At 38.7% G+C, this 17,306-nt stretch overlaps 1 protein-coding gene across 4 annotated transcripts in view; it reads left to right on the top strand.

Annotated features, from left to right (window-relative positions):
* The window catches only part of DOK5 (docking protein 5), a 59,206-nt gene that overhangs the window by 31,493 nt on the left and 10,407 nt on the right, over positions 1 to 17,306 (top strand). For all 4 annotated transcript variants that reach the window (XM_039343926.1, XM_039343924.1, XM_039343925.1 and 1 more), the window contains 5 exons: positions 6,027 to 6,134; positions 12,435 to 12,549; positions 12,661 to 12,780; positions 14,302 to 14,491; positions 16,716 to 16,851. In XM_039343926.1, coding sequence (XP_039199860.1) covers positions 6,084 to 6,134; positions 12,435 to 12,549; positions 12,661 to 12,780; positions 14,302 to 14,491; positions 16,716 to 16,851 — 612 coding nt within the window. In that variant the 5' untranslated portion in view covers positions 6,027 to 6,083. The remainder of the gene's footprint in view (positions 1 to 6,026; positions 6,135 to 12,434; positions 12,550 to 12,660; positions 12,781 to 14,301; positions 14,492 to 16,715; positions 16,852 to 17,306) is intronic.

The following is a 17,306-nucleotide window of genomic DNA, read 5'->3' as shown; positions in this document are numbered from 1 at the left end:
TTTCTTACTCTTGTGTATTGTACAATAAAGGATCACCATTCTTCTGCTGTGGTAGTATGCATTTTCGATATCTGACATCCTAAATGTGAGATTTCAGCAACTGGACAAAAACAACAAATGGTAGATCTGAGGCTTTGCTGACAGAAGATCTAATTCATGCCTTCTGGGGTCAGTAAGGCAATTATTTAAAACTTCCAGAATGGGAACCAATCTAAACAGAATGCAGTTTATTTAATGCATTCCAAAAGGTTTTTGGCTTCAGTTGCATTTCTCAAAGAACAGATCTCTTGGTACCTGGCAAACAGATTTGATATGTAAAGGGAATTGTAATTTGATTTGGCAAAACTAAAAAAAAAACCTAAAAAAATAGTGCTCTTTGAGTACTCTTTCATTTCTGCCTGTGCCTGGTGAGAAATAAGAAATTTAGAGAAAAAACATATTAGAATTAGGGATGTAAAACCAGAATGCATATAATTATAGTTGATGATGTTAATAGAATAGACTTTAATGGTCATTTAATGGGGTGGAATGTATTCATTCTACCAATACTTTGATAATGAAGGCATGAATTCATTTTTTAATCATAATTCCAGACCCCTTTCCCCATCTAGTTTCACTTTACTTTCTTTAAATAAGATGGTTGCTTGAAAGTTGTGTCCAAGATAATTTTGGGACTAGACAGTTGTAAACTTGTACTGTACTATTTTTAACTTTGTATTTAATTTACTGTTGGGCTTATAGAGGAAAAGAAACTACAGGTTAGTGATATGGGAAAAAATTGGTATTTACAGTATAGAATTCCAAGTTTGTAACATAAGCTACTATGTTCAGATGATGCCTATAAGAGACCTGTTGGGAATATTACACTAATGATGGACTCCTGGTGCTTTACCTAGTATAGACAGTGATATAGTTATGAACAGTTTAAGTTCCAAGGGGCTGCTCATAAGTCAGTTTTGTTCGCAAATCTAACAAACATAAAAAACAGATGTAGTATAGTTCTTACTTTACATAGTGGCAGCAAAGGAAGTTGGGAAAAAAGGTAGAAGACAGCATGAAAGAGTTAGTTTCTAGTGTGCCGTATACATATCCAGTACACCAGAAACTAACCCTTCCCAGTCTTTTCTCGACTTCCCGGATCTTCTAAATTGCAGTTGTGGATAGAATTGTTCGTACTTGAAAGTTCATAAGTAATATAAAGTAAAAGACTGGGGATGACATGATAGCAATGTTCCAATATTTGAGGGTTTGCCACAAAGAAGAGGGGGTCAATCTATTTTCTCAAGCACCAGAAGGCAAGACAAGAAACAATGGATGGAAACTAAGCAAGGAGAGAACCAACCTAGAACTAAGGAGACATTTTCTGACAGTGAGAACAATTAATCAGTGGAATGACTTGCCTCCAGAAGTTGTGGGTGCTCCATCAGTGGAGGCTTTTAAGAAGAGACTGGACAGCCATTTGTCTAAAATGGTCTAAGGTCTCCTGCTCAAGCAGGGGGTTGAACCAGAAGACCTCCAGGGTCACTTCCAACTTTGTTATTATTCTGTTAATGTCTATATTCAGAGAAGTTGTTGCTTCAGAGTTCAGTTCATTGATGTCGTCCTCCTTTGTGATAAGAATAAAGTAACTGACAATATGTCCTATAGCATCCACCTTGCAGAAGGTTATCAACATGTGTGTCTCATCACATATACATTGTTAGTTTCAGCACAGTCTCTTTTAGAATTCTGTAATATATCCTCCAACAACTGGCCTTATTTTCCAGATAGAATACCTGCTCTTCATTACTTTTATTAGCTATTCAACTGTTCATCCAGCATGATTTTAATTTAAAGTGGCCCATGAGTTTTACAAAGATCTCACAGGTATACTTAAGAAATGCAACCTGACGATTTTCAGTTGAATTCTTTGTCTGGATAAAACCTCACCTACCCAGAAAAAAGAAAAAGGTCTAACGTGGGGGCCTTGTTAAGGAAAATTCTCATTGTTTTGCTCTGGTCTATGACCATAATAAAGTTATTATTATTATCTCATTGTTTTGCCTTTTGACAAATCAGTGTTAAGTGACCATCTACCTGTACAGTGGGTGATCTTTTTGTGGCATGTTCATAAAATTCGAAAACTTTCTGCCATTAGTTTAACTGTGCTAAGTTGAATCAATTGTGATATCAAGATGATATCACAAAAGATGGCTTGATTGCATATGTCCTGGTTAAAAGAGGGAAACATGAGGACTGAAATTTAATCTTCTAGCCATCAAATTTCTGTTCCAGAGGTTATATCTACCCACCTGTAATTTTTAAGAAATTACAAATCTTACAAAAAGTCTTGCACTTATAAATACGATGTACTTACTGGTGCACTGCCTTCTAAAGCCACAGCAGGAGAAGTTGTTGCCAAGGAAATGGATTTTAACAAAGAACAAACCTGATTGTATGTTACAGTTGTAATGTACAACATAACAATTGTATGTTTATAACTGTTGCTGTTTTGAAGTGTGAAATAGTAGACTCTCTGTAGTTACAATGCCTGCATTTTTAGCTTATAAATATTATGTCATTTATGTCCATTTCAGTTAGCTCAGACTCTTGGTGGTACTGGATTTAGTTGTCCTAGTTTGTTAGGCCCCCAAACCAAGAAAGACATGTAGTGATTCTTTCAAATTGAATTTTTTATTGGTCCAAACCTATAGACAGAATCTTGCCAGGCTAAGCATTCTATTATATGCATTTATCATATACTCCAGGAATTATTAGGGAGGAGCTGTCTTCACCTTCTTTCTCTCACAGAAGATATCTTGACTGAGTTACTCTTATTTGTCTGGAGTGCACCCCCTACCTCCTGGGAACCCAGCTTGCTACATTCTATCTCATCATATGGAATCAGAAGTTCCTGCCTTCTGTAAAGCAAACACAGTAACACTTGGTTCTTAAAGAAAAATCTATTAACCACAGTAGGTCAGTACATTTATCAGGACTGAATAGAGCAGACAAATTATCAGACAAGATAAAATAAGGAGCTGGGAAAAATCCAAAAACTCAGCTAGTTTTTTCAATTATAAACTCTCCATTGAGATTTGGAGATTATGCACTAAATGTAGACTAAATCAGAGGTAGTGGTTGTCATTATGTGATTATAACTGACTTACATGGTCAATGAATAAAAGTTAAGCTTATCCTGCATTCCCATTTATCTTCTAACATTCCAACATATTGCAACCAGGATATATAAATATTTACACTTATCAAAATCTTCAGATGTTTTTGACTACATCATTCTTATTCAAGATCCTCCCAAACTACATTTCATATTCCTGCTAAACAACATTTAATCATTTTTATGGCCATCACATTTGATGACTGGGTGAATAACATAAGGTTGAAACAGATTTTTTTAAAAAAAATAACCTAAGCAAAAAGGGGAAAGTAAGTAAGAGCATAATACATTTGAAGCTGAACTTTCTCAAGACTCTTCCCAATCCTACATTTTTTCCAAGGCATCTGCAGGTTCTGACACTTTTGTTAAGATAACACAAGCTGCAATGTACTGCAGCTTCTACTCCATTTGAACATTTATATGATATCATTATATCAAGACATAACTGTCTAGACCAGGGGTGTCAAACTGCTGTCCTGCGGGCCGGATGCATCATGCCAAAACTGTGTTCACCCCAGCTCCGGCAATGGGAAAAAAGTCGTAATACGTCACCTCCGGCAATGGGAAAAAAGTCGTAATACATGATGTGGCAAGTTTGACACCCCTGCTCTAGACAAGGGTCTAATACTGGGAAAAGTGGAAGGACAGAGAAGAACATGACCAGCAGCAAGGTGGGTGAAATTAGTTACAGTAGTGTTGTGTGCACTATTGAAAGAGCTGAAGATTTAGATTAGGGGCAGATCCTCATGGACAAAATCCATGTGGTTACTATTGGTCAAGAACAACTTGATGACATGTTGCGTCGTCATCACCACCATCATCATGAATTGAGGTGGGGCTTGCATTCTCTCTTCCAGCTGTTAATCATTGTCTATTCTGACACTTTTTTGACAATATAATAAACAACAGACATGTTTTTAAGTAACTGATTTGAGAATATAAAATTGTAAGGTTTTAGGTATTTGGTCCAGAGTGACATCCTACTGATTGGAGGATAAGTAAACGGGGAAGGGACATCAGAACCATTCAGTGGTGTTTTGTTGCATGAAATAAAATGGAACAGCCCCTCCCCCTATTTACCTTATTGGGTTCAATGCACAGAAACTGTCTACAATAACATAATAATAATAATAATAATAATAATAATAATAATAATAATAATAATAATAATAATAATACAAGTCCATACATCATAAAGCTGCCAAGGTTGAGGAATACTGAGGAGGACAGTGACTGTGACTGATATTGATATTACTCCTTGCTTTCTAAACTGCTTAAGACAATCAGTCAAGCTGTAAAAGAAAGTCTCACTGAGACCAGTCTAGAAATACTAAAATATGTTTTATTCCAGTGATGGCGAACCTTTTAGAGACCGAGTGCCCAAACTGCAACCCAAAACCCACTTATTTATTGCCAGGTGCCATGTGGGCGTAGCCCACTGAGTGGGCTACGCCCACATGGCACCTGGCAATAAATAAGTGAGTGGGCGTGGCTATGGTCATGGCAGACTGGATGGGTGTGGCCAAGGTGGGTGTGGTCACCTCAATGTTGCTTGTGGGGATGGATGCCTGTGGGGGCCGGGCAGGGTTGGGGGAGATCCAGGGGGTCTCTGGCAGATGGGGTGGTGGGCAGGAGGCTCGTCCTGCGGGGTGAGGCGAGGCAAGGTGAGGCAGGGTGGGTGCCATTGTTCCAGGGCAAGGTGAAGCAGGGGCGGGGCAGCTGCTGCCTGACACCATCGGCCCTCACACACAGAGGTCAGCGAGTGCCTGGGGGCCGACAGTGTCCATCAGCAGCCACAGCCTGCCGGCCCCTCAATCAGCACACTCTGGGGCTCTGCAGCCCACCGCCAGCAGTTCAGAGAAGCCTCTGAGCTTGACGGACAGCCGACAGCTGAGGAGGCGATACCGTGGGTCGTGCCCAGGAAAAGGAGAGCATGTGCGGCCAGGAGGGATGGGATGGAGGGGAGAAAAACCAGCCGTGCTGGGATGCATCCGGCCATGTGGGACCTCAGCGAGTTAGCGGGCGGCTGGTTGAAGAGGGACTGTTGCCATCTTCGGGGCATGGAGTGTGTGCCCACAGAGAGGGCTCTGAGTGCCACCTCTGGCATGCATGCCATAGGTTCGCCACCACTGTTTTATCCCATATGTGGTATCTGAAAAAGCTAAATGACATGAAAACACCACAGAGCCAAAAAAGTTACAAAAGGATTCTTGTGTAATCTGTGAACTTCTTAGGGACATTGAAACAAAAGAGCATAAAAGAAAACAGAATAACAGAGTTGGAAGAAAGTTTAGAGGTCCTCCAGTCCAATCTCCTGCTCAGGCAGGAAACCCTATACCATTTCAGATTTCTTCTTAAAAACCTTCGCTGTTGGAGCATCCACACCTTTTGGAGGCAAGCCATTACACTGATTAATTGTTCTCACTGTCAGGAAATTTCTCCTTAGTTCTGGGTTGCTTCTCTCCTTGTTTAATTTAGTCATTCAGAAATATGGCTTCTGTGTCTAGTATGATTATGAATTAATGAGTGAATGTAAGAGAAAAAAAGCGGTAAGTGCAGAACATCTGAAAATGTTCATAGTTGCACAATGATTTTGAATTATTTACTGGTCTATAACAGTATAATCACTTAATTCAAAACTAAGATGTTGTTTGTGATGTATAATTGCTGAGATGGGTCCCAAAATAATCAAACTTCAAGTCTGTTGGAATCACTGGGACAAATTGCATAGACCTCATTTTAAATCCTGGATGGAGGATTTAAATGTATCTAGATGGATAGGTTTGTGTAGATATTTATAAGTGTATATTTTCATAAAAGCATTGTCATCCAAGTCATGGGGAAGTATATTTGTGTATGTTTTTCATAGATTTATCAGAGATGTTGGCTAGTCTTCAAGAAAGCATCCAGCAAAGGGCCCAGAAGAATGGAGAAATTTTCAGATGAGCGTGCTGCATACTTCAGATGTTATCACAAGGTAAGAAGAGGTAAAGGATTGGATAAGATGCTTCTCCTGTAGTTTCTTGCTGTGATGAAACTCTTATGCAAATTACTTCCTGAGTTAAATTGGTCTTTTGTGCCAATTCATCTAAAGATATACACAGTTTACTGTCATTTAAAGACAGTTAAAGTTGGGATTGTTCTGGTTTTATTAGCACTTAATCTAGGGATGTCTGGGTGGGGACAAAGGAAATCAAGATGGCAGTTTAACCATGAGATCTGAATCACCACTTTGCTATTTGCATTACTTGCCCCCACCTTAATCATATTACCTATACCTATATAAAAACCAGAGTCACCTGGTTGAATTGGGTGCTATAGAAATTAGATAAATAAAGGAATAAATTTTTAAGGCATGCAAATTTAATAGTCTTCAGTCCTTCTAGTTAAATGTTAATATAATCAATATACTAAAGAATGACCCCCCACTATGTGAGTGTGTGTGTGTGTGTGTGTGTGTGTGAGAGAGAGAGAGAGAGAGAGTGTGTGTGTGTGTGTGAGAGAGAGAGAGAAAGACAGAGACAGAGACAGAGAAAAGAGGGAGGGAGTGTGCGAGCGAATGAATATGTATGTGTCCCTATTATGTAAGGATCATGTACTCTGTCTGGAAAATATATGTGTAATTCCATGCTATGCTATGATAACTATACTAGACTTTTACTTATTTTTTAAGCTTTGGCAATGCAGCTTAATATATTTAAAAAATGGGATTTAGGTGTGGTGTTTAAGAGCCTTGGAGCAAAAAAAAAAAGATAAGCTTCTGGTAGCTGATCCATTTTTATTTGACTTGAGAAACATTTAAAAAATAAAAGCCATGTGCAAACTTGAATCTTCTTAAATCCTCTTAAATTTTCCCCATCTACATTTGCCTGATGCATAATGTGTACAGTATTGATTATTAAAGCTTTGCTAATATATGTCATGCTTGGAATCTTAAGAAATAAAAACTTAAGGATTTTTGAAACCATGTCCAAAAGTCATGGGGGAAAAAAAAACAGAGAAAAGGTCAAGGACTTATCAATTCTTCTCAACATGACCAACCTCTGTACTGCTGCATACAGATATTGACCCAGTGATCTGCTCTTTGTTAATTTGCATCACATAATTAAATGTGCCATTTTTGATATGGAAAAACGTATTATGTGAAATGAATATGCTGGTTAGTCCAATTCCTTGTTCCTCTGTACTATGAAAAATATGAATATGCTGATTCTTTTCTTTGTTACATTATGCACCTACACCTGTTTTGTTGAGGACCAAAATAAAGATATATTTTAATTCTAACCAATTCTTTTATTTTCTTCATTGTTTGTCTGTAAAAATTGTGCCAATTTTAGGTTGGCATAAAAATATGTAATTGGAGTAGACAAATTATTGAAGTAAATCTTGAATTTCTTTCTCTTTCCCATTCACATTATTAATACAAAATGTTATTAATATTAATATTAATACAAAATGTGTTATATCCAAAGATCTCTGAATGATGAAGGAATTAGAGCCAATCTTTTCTTAAAAACCTGCAGTGATGGGGCACCCACAATTCTGAAGGCAAACAGTTCCACTGATTAATTGTTCTAACTGTCAGGAAATTTCTCTTTCTAGGTTGCTTCTCTCCTTGACTAGTTTCCATCCATTATTTCTTGTTCTGCCTTCAGGTGATTTGGAGAACAGCTTGACTCCCTTTTCTTTATGGCAACCTCTGAGGTATTATAACACTGCTATCATGTCACCCCTATTCTTATGCTACTAGGAATTGAGCTTGAATTGGATTGAATCCCCCCCCTTTTTTTTTAGCTTACAGTATAGACTGGTTTTGAAAGATTTTGTTAAGTTGAGGTGAATACGCATCTTCAATTATCATCAAGAACTCAACAGTTTGGAATCTACTGCAGGGTGAGGATGGATGGTGAAAATTAGAGTTGTTACTGACAAGACCTAATTATATAATGTTCCTTATGGTCAGATTTAGAATTATAAAGCTTGAACAGCCATTGTTGAAGTTATTGAACTTACTAGAGTGTTCCAATAAGTATCACAGATTTAAATTTGTTTTAATTTCACAGAGCCAGATCTGATCATTTTGTTCTTATCACTTCAGTGATTTATTGCAGTTGTTCAGCCAACTTGGTGATGTCTTAGGCTAACTTATAACTAACACTTTTATTTATAGATATGAGGCCTTGGATGAACTTTTCCATCATCAGGAAGGACCTGTGAATGAAATGCTTCTTCATCTGATTGTAACCTCTTCCTTTATGGGACAGAATTCAACATCCAAGCCATGATTAAGACAAATGTGTCCAAATCCTCCAATGTACATTGGAAAGGAGTTTTCAATTCAAATCTGACCAATTTAATTTTAAGTAACAAAAGTTAGCAGCACTATAAGGAGAATTATTAGAAGATTATAGCAGTTACCCTGTGAGAACAGATACTACAGAAGACAATTTGTATTTGTGACACAGGATTGAACTGTGGAGTGCTTAGTGCTCTCTGAGCTTCATTGTTTTACTGCAGTTGTTTCATTACCAAACTAGGTAACATCACTAGTTTGTAATGGAATGTCCACAAGGAAATAACCAAGTTCAGAAAGCACCAAGGACTCCACAGATATCATATTTGGGACTTTCAAACTTAGGGTAGATGTGGGCACTAAGACCACCAGTGTTCTGTTTGCACTCTATAGCACCCTAAGATCAGTGGCAAAATGGCTAGGGTTTTTTTGGGGAGAGGGTTCCTCTTAAAAATGTGAGAGGTTTCTGGGAGGTCAGACATTTTTATTTCACTAATTCAACTACTAAAATATTTAAATTATCTGAAAAGCTGTCAAGAAAAATAAGCTCATGCTCCATCTTGTGATCTCTGTACTATTCTAGTAACATCAGATGCCTAAATGACCAAATTGGGGCTGTTGATCCATAGAAAGTTGCCTAGGACTGGTAGCTACAGGGAATCACATATAGGGCACATATGTTTTGCTTAGCATAATGTGGCTAGAGATACAATCTAACAATGTTAAAACTTGCAGTCATTCACTGAAACTAAATGTAGGAAAGTTCAAATATCTCTTTAAGGGGCGATCTTTGTTTATTAATCTTTGTTATTTTTTGTTATCATTCTGAATAAGTAGCTTAATTAAAATTCAAAATGAGCAACAATGTAACAAAGCTGTTGTTCTCACATCTCACCTGTGATGGGGTGTTGCTCTAATATGACAGGGCTCTATGTTTTCCAGGCTCTCAACAGTTTGAACTTAGCTTCTCTGAAAACATCCAATGTGACTTCAGACTCCATTCCAGATAACATTGTCTCCTTTGGAATTTTGAATGAAATTCTGCCTAAACATATGTACCCTAATCATTGTATTTATTGTCTTGGTTTACAGATGTTGGGTTCGGAAGATGAATCTTTCTTGATATCTGTAGTATGAAATCAGAACCTTGTTCAGTCTAGATAATAGTCATTGGCAATTAACAATCTTCATTGTTTACTTTATGAGCTGATAAAGTGCAGATATGGGTGGAAAAAGTAACCCAAAGCAAACAGATTTTGCTCTTCAGATGGATGAACTTTGAAGCACCAAATGTGAAGTGAGGCTTGCAAAATGTTTGTTGAAACCCATCATTCTTCATTTTAAATTTTGGCAGAGCAATTGCTCTTTCCATATCTGACCTTTAAGGATGAACTGATAATGGGAATAGATTGAGAAACATCTTTTTTTTTATTAAATTGTTCTCTCCTAAACTTCACAAAGCCATCATGGGCAACCAATAGCTCATATCTCACCTATATCTAGTTACCTTCACAAAGAAATGGAGTAAGTGTTCAAAAGCAGAATTCAGATTTCAACAGGCTGAGGAAAAATGAAAAAAAAAAAACCTGCTATCAAAGACAAAGTGTTATATGGATAATTGAGAGAGAGAGAAAGAAAGTTAGTTTTCAATAATACACCTAGAAATGGATGTGTGTGTCTCTGTGTGATGTGTATATATAGAGTGGTAATAGATATAGCAATGCCAAGTGACAGCAACATAAGGCAAGAGTATGAGAAACTGGAGAAATACCAGGGCATGAAGGAGAACTAGAGAGGATATGGAAAATAAAGGCCAATGTGATCCCAATGGTGTAGACTGAGAGAGTTGCTCCAATAGATTGCAGGAACAACAGAATAACAGAGTTGGAAAGGACCCACTGTTCAAGCAGGAGACCCTATATCAGGGGTTCTCAACCTTGGCAACTTTAAGACTTGTGGACTTGTGGACTTTGCTGGCTGAGGAATTCTGGGAGTTGAAGTCCACAAGTCTTAAAGTTTCCAAGGTTGAGAACCCCTGCCCTATATCATTTCATACAAATGGTTGTCTAATCTCTTCTTAAAAGCCTTCAGGGATGGAACATCCACAACTTCTGAAGGCAAGCTGTTCCACTGGTTACTTGTTCTCATTCTCAGGAAATTGGCTTCTCTCCTTGATTAATATCCATCCATTGCTTTTTTTTCTTCCTTCTGGTGCTTTAGAAAAAAGGTTGACACCCCCCCTTTTTTGTGGCAGCCCCTCAAATATTGGACCATTTGTATCATGCCATCCTTAGTCCTTTTCACATGATTAGACATACGCAGTTCCTACGACCATTCTTCAAGTTTTAGCCTCCAGCCCCCTAAATATCTCTCCTGGGTGTGTTTATGATATCTATATACATACGGAAAATATAGAGACACTCACATGTGCATGCACACATGCACACACACACAAACACTACAAACAAACAAACAAACAGTGATGTTGTTCCTGGGATCTATTGGAGCCATTCTCTCAGCCTACTACCACAAAGCCATTTTTGTATTTCCTCCTTACAAGTAAAGTAAAAGTCTCAGACAGTCTGAATCTTTTCTTTACAAAGAGAAGTAACCCTTTATCAATTACCTATTCTGACATTCTCATCCTAACTCTTTATTTAAAGTTAAACACCCCCCTCCCCTAATTCCTATAAATATTTCATTCTTTCTGGTATCCCAGATATTTGACTTAGCAGTTTTCTCTTTCTTATTTCATGCCTTTAATTTCTTTAGCTTATTATTTCTTATTCCTTTTCTACATTCTGTACGGTATCATTCATCTCCAGAGAGAAAAGATATGTCTGCATGTAGGTGCAGATGCACTTACAAGTGGATAAAAGTTGGGAGCATTGCTGCTTAGGAGTTTAATAATTGCTTGTACCTGTATATAACAGACATGTAGGTATGGTGATTTTCATGTGCTGACTTAGGACCCTTTAACTCCAATAGGCTACTGTATATCACAGGGGATCCCAAATCCTGGGCCTCAGCCCAGTACTTGTGCGAGCAGCAGGCCAGCACACATGCACTCAGCTCGACTTGCACGAGCAGTGGGCTGCCATGTATGCACACAACTTGACTTGAGCAAGTAGTGGGCCAGCATGCACATGAGTGCATGCCTGCTTGATGCTTGCGTGGGCTGGTTCCCCTCCCCTCTCCTCTCCGCTGGGTTGCCTGTAAAAGTTGGGGACTGCTGGTATATCACCCTGCTAATCTTTCAACATTCATAATCCAATTCCTTGATAAACCATATTCCAGACCATTATGTTTGCCCTTTGCTGTTTATTTGTCCTTTTAAGTTAATACACAGAGGTAGTCCTTGACTTACAACAGTTGGTTTAGTGACAGTTTGAAGTTACAACGGCACTGAAAAAAGTGACTTATCACCATTTTTCACACTTAACAACTCTTGCAGCGTCTCTACGGTCATGTGATCCAAATTCAGATGCTTGGCAACCAACTCATATTTATGACGGTTGCAGTGTCCTGGGGTCATGTGATCACCTTTTGTGACCTTCTGACAAGCAAAGTCAATGGGGAAGCCAGATTCAGTTAACAACCATGTTACTAACTTGACAACTTCAGTGATTCATTTAACAAATGTGGCAAGAAAGGTCATAAAATGGGGCAAAATTCACGTAACAAATGTCTCACTTAACAATAGAAATGGGCTCATTTGAGGACTACCTGTATACTATGTTGTATTTCCATTTTTCCCTTCCTGCATCAGTAGGTACAGTCCAGAACCTGTCAGGGCACAGGTAACTTTACCTGACTATGGAAATGGACTGTGGTTGTAGAAAACAAAAAAGAGCTTTTGGTTCTTTACCTCAAATGGATGGCATCAGTGTGTCAGGTTGCACTTGTTACCTAGAATATTCATTGTAAAACAACCTTAATGAGATTCACGAGTGGCTGTTTTTTTGTTTTCATTTTTAATTCCAGGTTACAGAACTTAATCATGTGAAGAATATATTGCGGTTGCCAAAAGGCACAAGGAAACATGCTGTAGGGATATATTTTAATGATGACACATCCAGGACTTTTGCTTGTGAATCAGGTAGGTCTAATGGCATAGACTAATGTGTGTGTGTGCGCGCACAGTTGTGGTAGCTGTAAATATTATAAATGGTCCATGCCAACCTGCAGATTTTTGGTCATTTGTATGCAGAACTTGAAGCAGATGAATGGTGCAAAGTCCTTCAAATTGAGTGCCTGGGGACTCAGATTAATGATATTAGCCTTGGAGAACCTGACCTATTGGCTTCTGGTGTAGAGAGGGAACAGAATGGTATGTAAATACATGTTGTATATAACCACAAGTAGACACGTTCAGGATGCCTTCAAAATGACTTGATAAAATCCAGAAATGCTCCTTTGTTAAATTTTTTAAATTGGTCATATTTTTTTTTATCTGCAAGTCACATCTCTGTTTATATTCTGTCCTCCTCTCTCTCTTGCTCCATTCTTTCCCTCTTGCCAGTTAAAATATGTGTCACCCAATAGAGGTAGATTCAGCATTGCTTAGTTAAATGTTTCAATCCTATGTTTTTAAGCAAAGGATAAATTATTTGAAATGAGAATCAATCTCAGGTGTTGTTAGGAATGTGAGGAATGCTGAGATTGGACAACTATTTGTCCGAAATGGTGTAGGGCAGGGGTGTCAAACTCAATTTCATTGAGGGCCGCATCAGCATTGCGGTTGCCCTTAGGGGGCCAGGTGGGTGTGACCAGGGTAGGTGCAGCCTACTGGGTGGGCGTGGATGGAGTGGATGTGGCCTACTGGGTGGGTGTGGCCAGCTCTACATCGTTCGTGTCAAGGATGCCTGTGGGGGCCTGGGCAGAAGTGGGACAGATCTGAGGATCTCTGGCAGAAGGGGGTGGGACCAGGGCACCAAGGCATGGTCCACTGGAGGAGCCTCACTGTTCCTCTCAGGCCATGTGGGGGGGGGGGCTTATGGAGCTAAGACTGAATGTATTTGAGCATAGATGGCCACCACAAAATTGTACATTGGCTCCTGGCTGGCCTGGGCCAGGGCCAAGGCAGAGAGGGCCATTCCCCCACTGTTTCCAGGATGGCTTCGCAGGCCACATGAAACCACTTTGCGGGCTCCATCCGGGCCCCGGGCCTTGTGTTTGACATGTCTGGTGTAGGGTTTCCTGCTTGAGCAGGGGGTTGGACTAGAAGACCTCCAAGGTCATTTCCAACTGTTGTTATTCTGTTAGGTGAAATCAATCCTTTTTAACAATATGCATACATTTTTATCTCCTTCTGAACAGTGGCTTATCCTTGAAGGATCCAAGGGTTTTGGGACTGTTCATGTTCAAAAGTTACTCTTCTACACCACTAAGAACCTGTTGACTTCCTAAATTTTGGAAACAGAAAGTTTGTAGGTAGAATCTTGCAGTACCCCAACTTCATAGAATTTTAAGTTTTAACAATTGCACTGGGGCTCATGTCTTTGAAGTGGCTTCACATATGTAAACCATAGAGCAAAATAGCATGTCAGACAAAAGACAGCACTGAACTTTTATCCTCAATGAACTTCTTTTCTACAACCAGTGGTTTATTTTAGTGACATTCAAAAATACGATTTTCTTCTGCCAACGGAAGTGATACAATCAAATAAAGTTTTCTAAGTCATGTAAGATTGCTCTTTCATTTGTAGGCTGTTAGGAAAAAAATGTGGGGATAATTATGGAGCAATTTGGATATTGGAAAATGCCATGAAAGTGATGCATGATTTATTATGATTATGCTGGCTTTTAGTTTTGCAAGGATTTTAATTTAAAACTTTTCTTTTTCTCCCAGAGAGATTCCATGTGTATTTGATGCCGTCACCTAATTTAGATGTGCACGGAGAATGTACCTTGCAGATAACATTTGAAAATATCTGTCTTTGGGACATACAGAATCCCAGAATAAAACTCGTATCTTGGCCTTTAAGTGCCCTCCGGCGATATGGACGGGACGCAACCTGGTTTACATTTGAAGCTGGAAGGTTAGAAAATTCTTTTCTGCAGGTTTTTTCCCCCATAATGTTGAAAACAGGAAATTCTCTCTGCATTGGACCCCTTGTATATCGCATTAACAAAACACACACCAAGCCAACAGACATATATACAGCAGCAACAACTGTTCTCTGTCCTATTAATATATTTGATGGCAGAGGAAGTAGGTCTGTTTGGTTTTGGGAGAACAGCCAATATTCTAAATCTCTTGACAAGTATGAATCTGATTATGGTCTGTCACACTGGGAGCTATAGAAGTATGATTCAGACTGGGCTATATATCTTTTCTGGTATTACTTTGGTTACCAAGGACCTTCTTTGGGTCCTTTTAGATTTTTTTTTTAAATTTCTTCAGCCCAATCTGAAGATACTGCGGAATCAAACCTATACAGGTAATCTTCATCTTACAACAGTTCATTTAGTGACTGTTCAAAGTTACAGCGGAACTGAAAAAAGTGACTTATGGCCATTTTTCACACTTACAACCGTTACAGCATCCCCATGGTCATGTGATCAAAATTCAGATGCTTGGCAACTAATATTTATGACAGTTGCAGTGTCCCGGGGTCGTGTGGTCACCTTTTGTGATCTACTGACAAGCAAAGTCAATAGGAAAGCTGGATTCATTTAACAACTGGGTTACAAACATCACCTGCAGTGATTCACTTAACAAATCTGGCAAGAAAGATTGTAAAATGAGGCAAAACTCACTTAACAAACATCTCACTTAACAACAGAGATTTTGGGCTCAGTTGTGGTTGTAAGCCAAGGACTACCTGTTACTTTTCTTTGTGCAACACAGGTATTCTAGACCTGTGCTTTTTATTCAGGACATTTTTAAAGGAAGAATAAAAACACACTTCCCATATGTGCATATATATTACACATATATATTCACTCACGTGTACAGATTTTGGCCTGGGTGATGGACACGAAAAACATTTAACAATGGATTAATTAGAATATTCAGTCCTGGAGGCAAAATCTTTTTTGCTGCAAAGGGGAATAAAAAAGGAATTTTTTTGTACTGAAAGTCCTCTTAAAATGTACAAATTTAACCTGGCTGAAATAGTCAGCCAAAATGACAGCACAACTAAATTCAAAGGTAGTACACAGGTAATCCTCCACTTACAAGCGTTCATTTAGCAACTGTTCACAATTTCAACCACACAGAAAAAAGTTGCTAACAACTTAGGATCATTGCAGCATCCCTACATGCAAGTGATCAAAATTCAAGTGCTTGGCAACCAACATGTTTATGACAGTTGCAATGTCCTGGAGACATATGATCACCATTTCCAACTTCCCCAGCCAGCTTCCGACAAAGTCAAAGGGGGGGGGGAATCAGATTTGCTTAACAATTGTATGATTTTCTTAACACAAAGATACAGATTGGAGAAGTAGCAGCAGTGATTAACTTAATAACCATAGCAAAAAGGATCATAAATTTGAGTGTGCTCAACTGCCTTACTTAGCAATAGAAATTCTGGTTCCAGTTGTGATTGAAAGTTGAGGACTATCTGAATTCTTCTGCTGCTTCTCTAATCTGTATCTGACTAATGGGTTGTAAGTTATCTTGTCGTGTAGAGAAAGAATGCATTGTTTAAAGGTATTAAAAAGTAGCCTTCCAGAAAAGAAATGAACTTTAAATTGTAACTATTCTCCCTTTGTGTGCTTTTATTTTCACTAAATGTGCTTTGCATGGGCTTTATTTACATTCCCCAGATGTAGAAATTATTTATGCTTATGTTTTCTGAGGTTTTATTTATGCTTATCTGTCTACCCAAGGATGTATGTGTGATACTTATGTTTGACTAATAACCATGGTTTAAATTTTAATACAAGCACCATATGCAAACTGGACTCTAAGGAGCCTTAGATTTTTGCACACTTTTGCATGTTGTGTTACAGTTCTCCAGTCAATACACACCTGATAGAAAATTGCATATCAAAATCTGCAGAGAAATGTACTTCTATAGCAATATTTTGTAATGGAAAAGCTATAAAGCAGCATAAAATTGGAACAGGATCGACTTCTGCATCAAGAAATATGGAAGGCAGAAATTCATCTGAATTTAATATACTGTTATCTGCTATTTTTGTTTCATCCTTTTCTTGATCCTCTTTTTCCCTCAGCAGAGACCCTGCTGTAGGAATGCATAGTTATAAATTATTCTGATCACATGGAACCATACTCTGTTCTTTTTCTGACAGGATGTGTGATACTGGGGAAGGCCTATTCATTTTCCAGACAAGAGATGGGGAGGCAATCTATCAGAAAGTCCACTCAGCTGCCTTGACCATAGCAGAACAACATGACCACTTACTGCAGAGTGTGAAAAGCTCCATGGTAGGCCTCCTAATTTCATGAACCACATAAGCTACCTTCTTAATCAAGAGTTCAGGTTTGGATGGTATGAACAGGAATAGCAATAAGACTTAGACATATACTGCTTCATAGTGCTTTTACAGCCCTCTCTAAGTGGTTTACAGAGTCAGCACTTTGCCCACAACAATCTGGGTCCTCATTTTACCAACCTTGGAAGGATGGAAGGCTGAGTCAACCTCAAGCCGTTGAGAATCAAACCCTTGGCAGTGGGCAGAGTTAGTCTCTTTGCTCTTGTTAGATTACTCTGCATCTTTGATTTTAAGCAATGGGTTTATTGAATGAGCCTGTAGCTGCAATTGCTGTTTGATTAATGAACAGGGGCAGTGAGGATTGCCTCAAGTATCTTGATTCGCCTCTGTTATAGAATAATGGGCCACACTCCTCCTGGTTTTCAGGAACAGGTATTGGGATATCCT

The sequence above is a fragment of the Crotalus tigris genome, unplaced genomic scaffold, assembly GCF_016545835.1.
Source record: "Crotalus tigris isolate CLP2741 ecotype Arizona unplaced genomic scaffold, ASM1654583v1 scf7180000017881.257975618366:2651188, whole genome shotgun sequence".
NCBI lineage: Eukaryota > Metazoa > Chordata > Lepidosauria > Squamata > Viperidae > Crotalus > Crotalus tigris.
The sequence above is the reverse complement of the archived record's forward strand: the minus strand, read 5'-3'. Positions and strand labels throughout refer to the sequence as shown.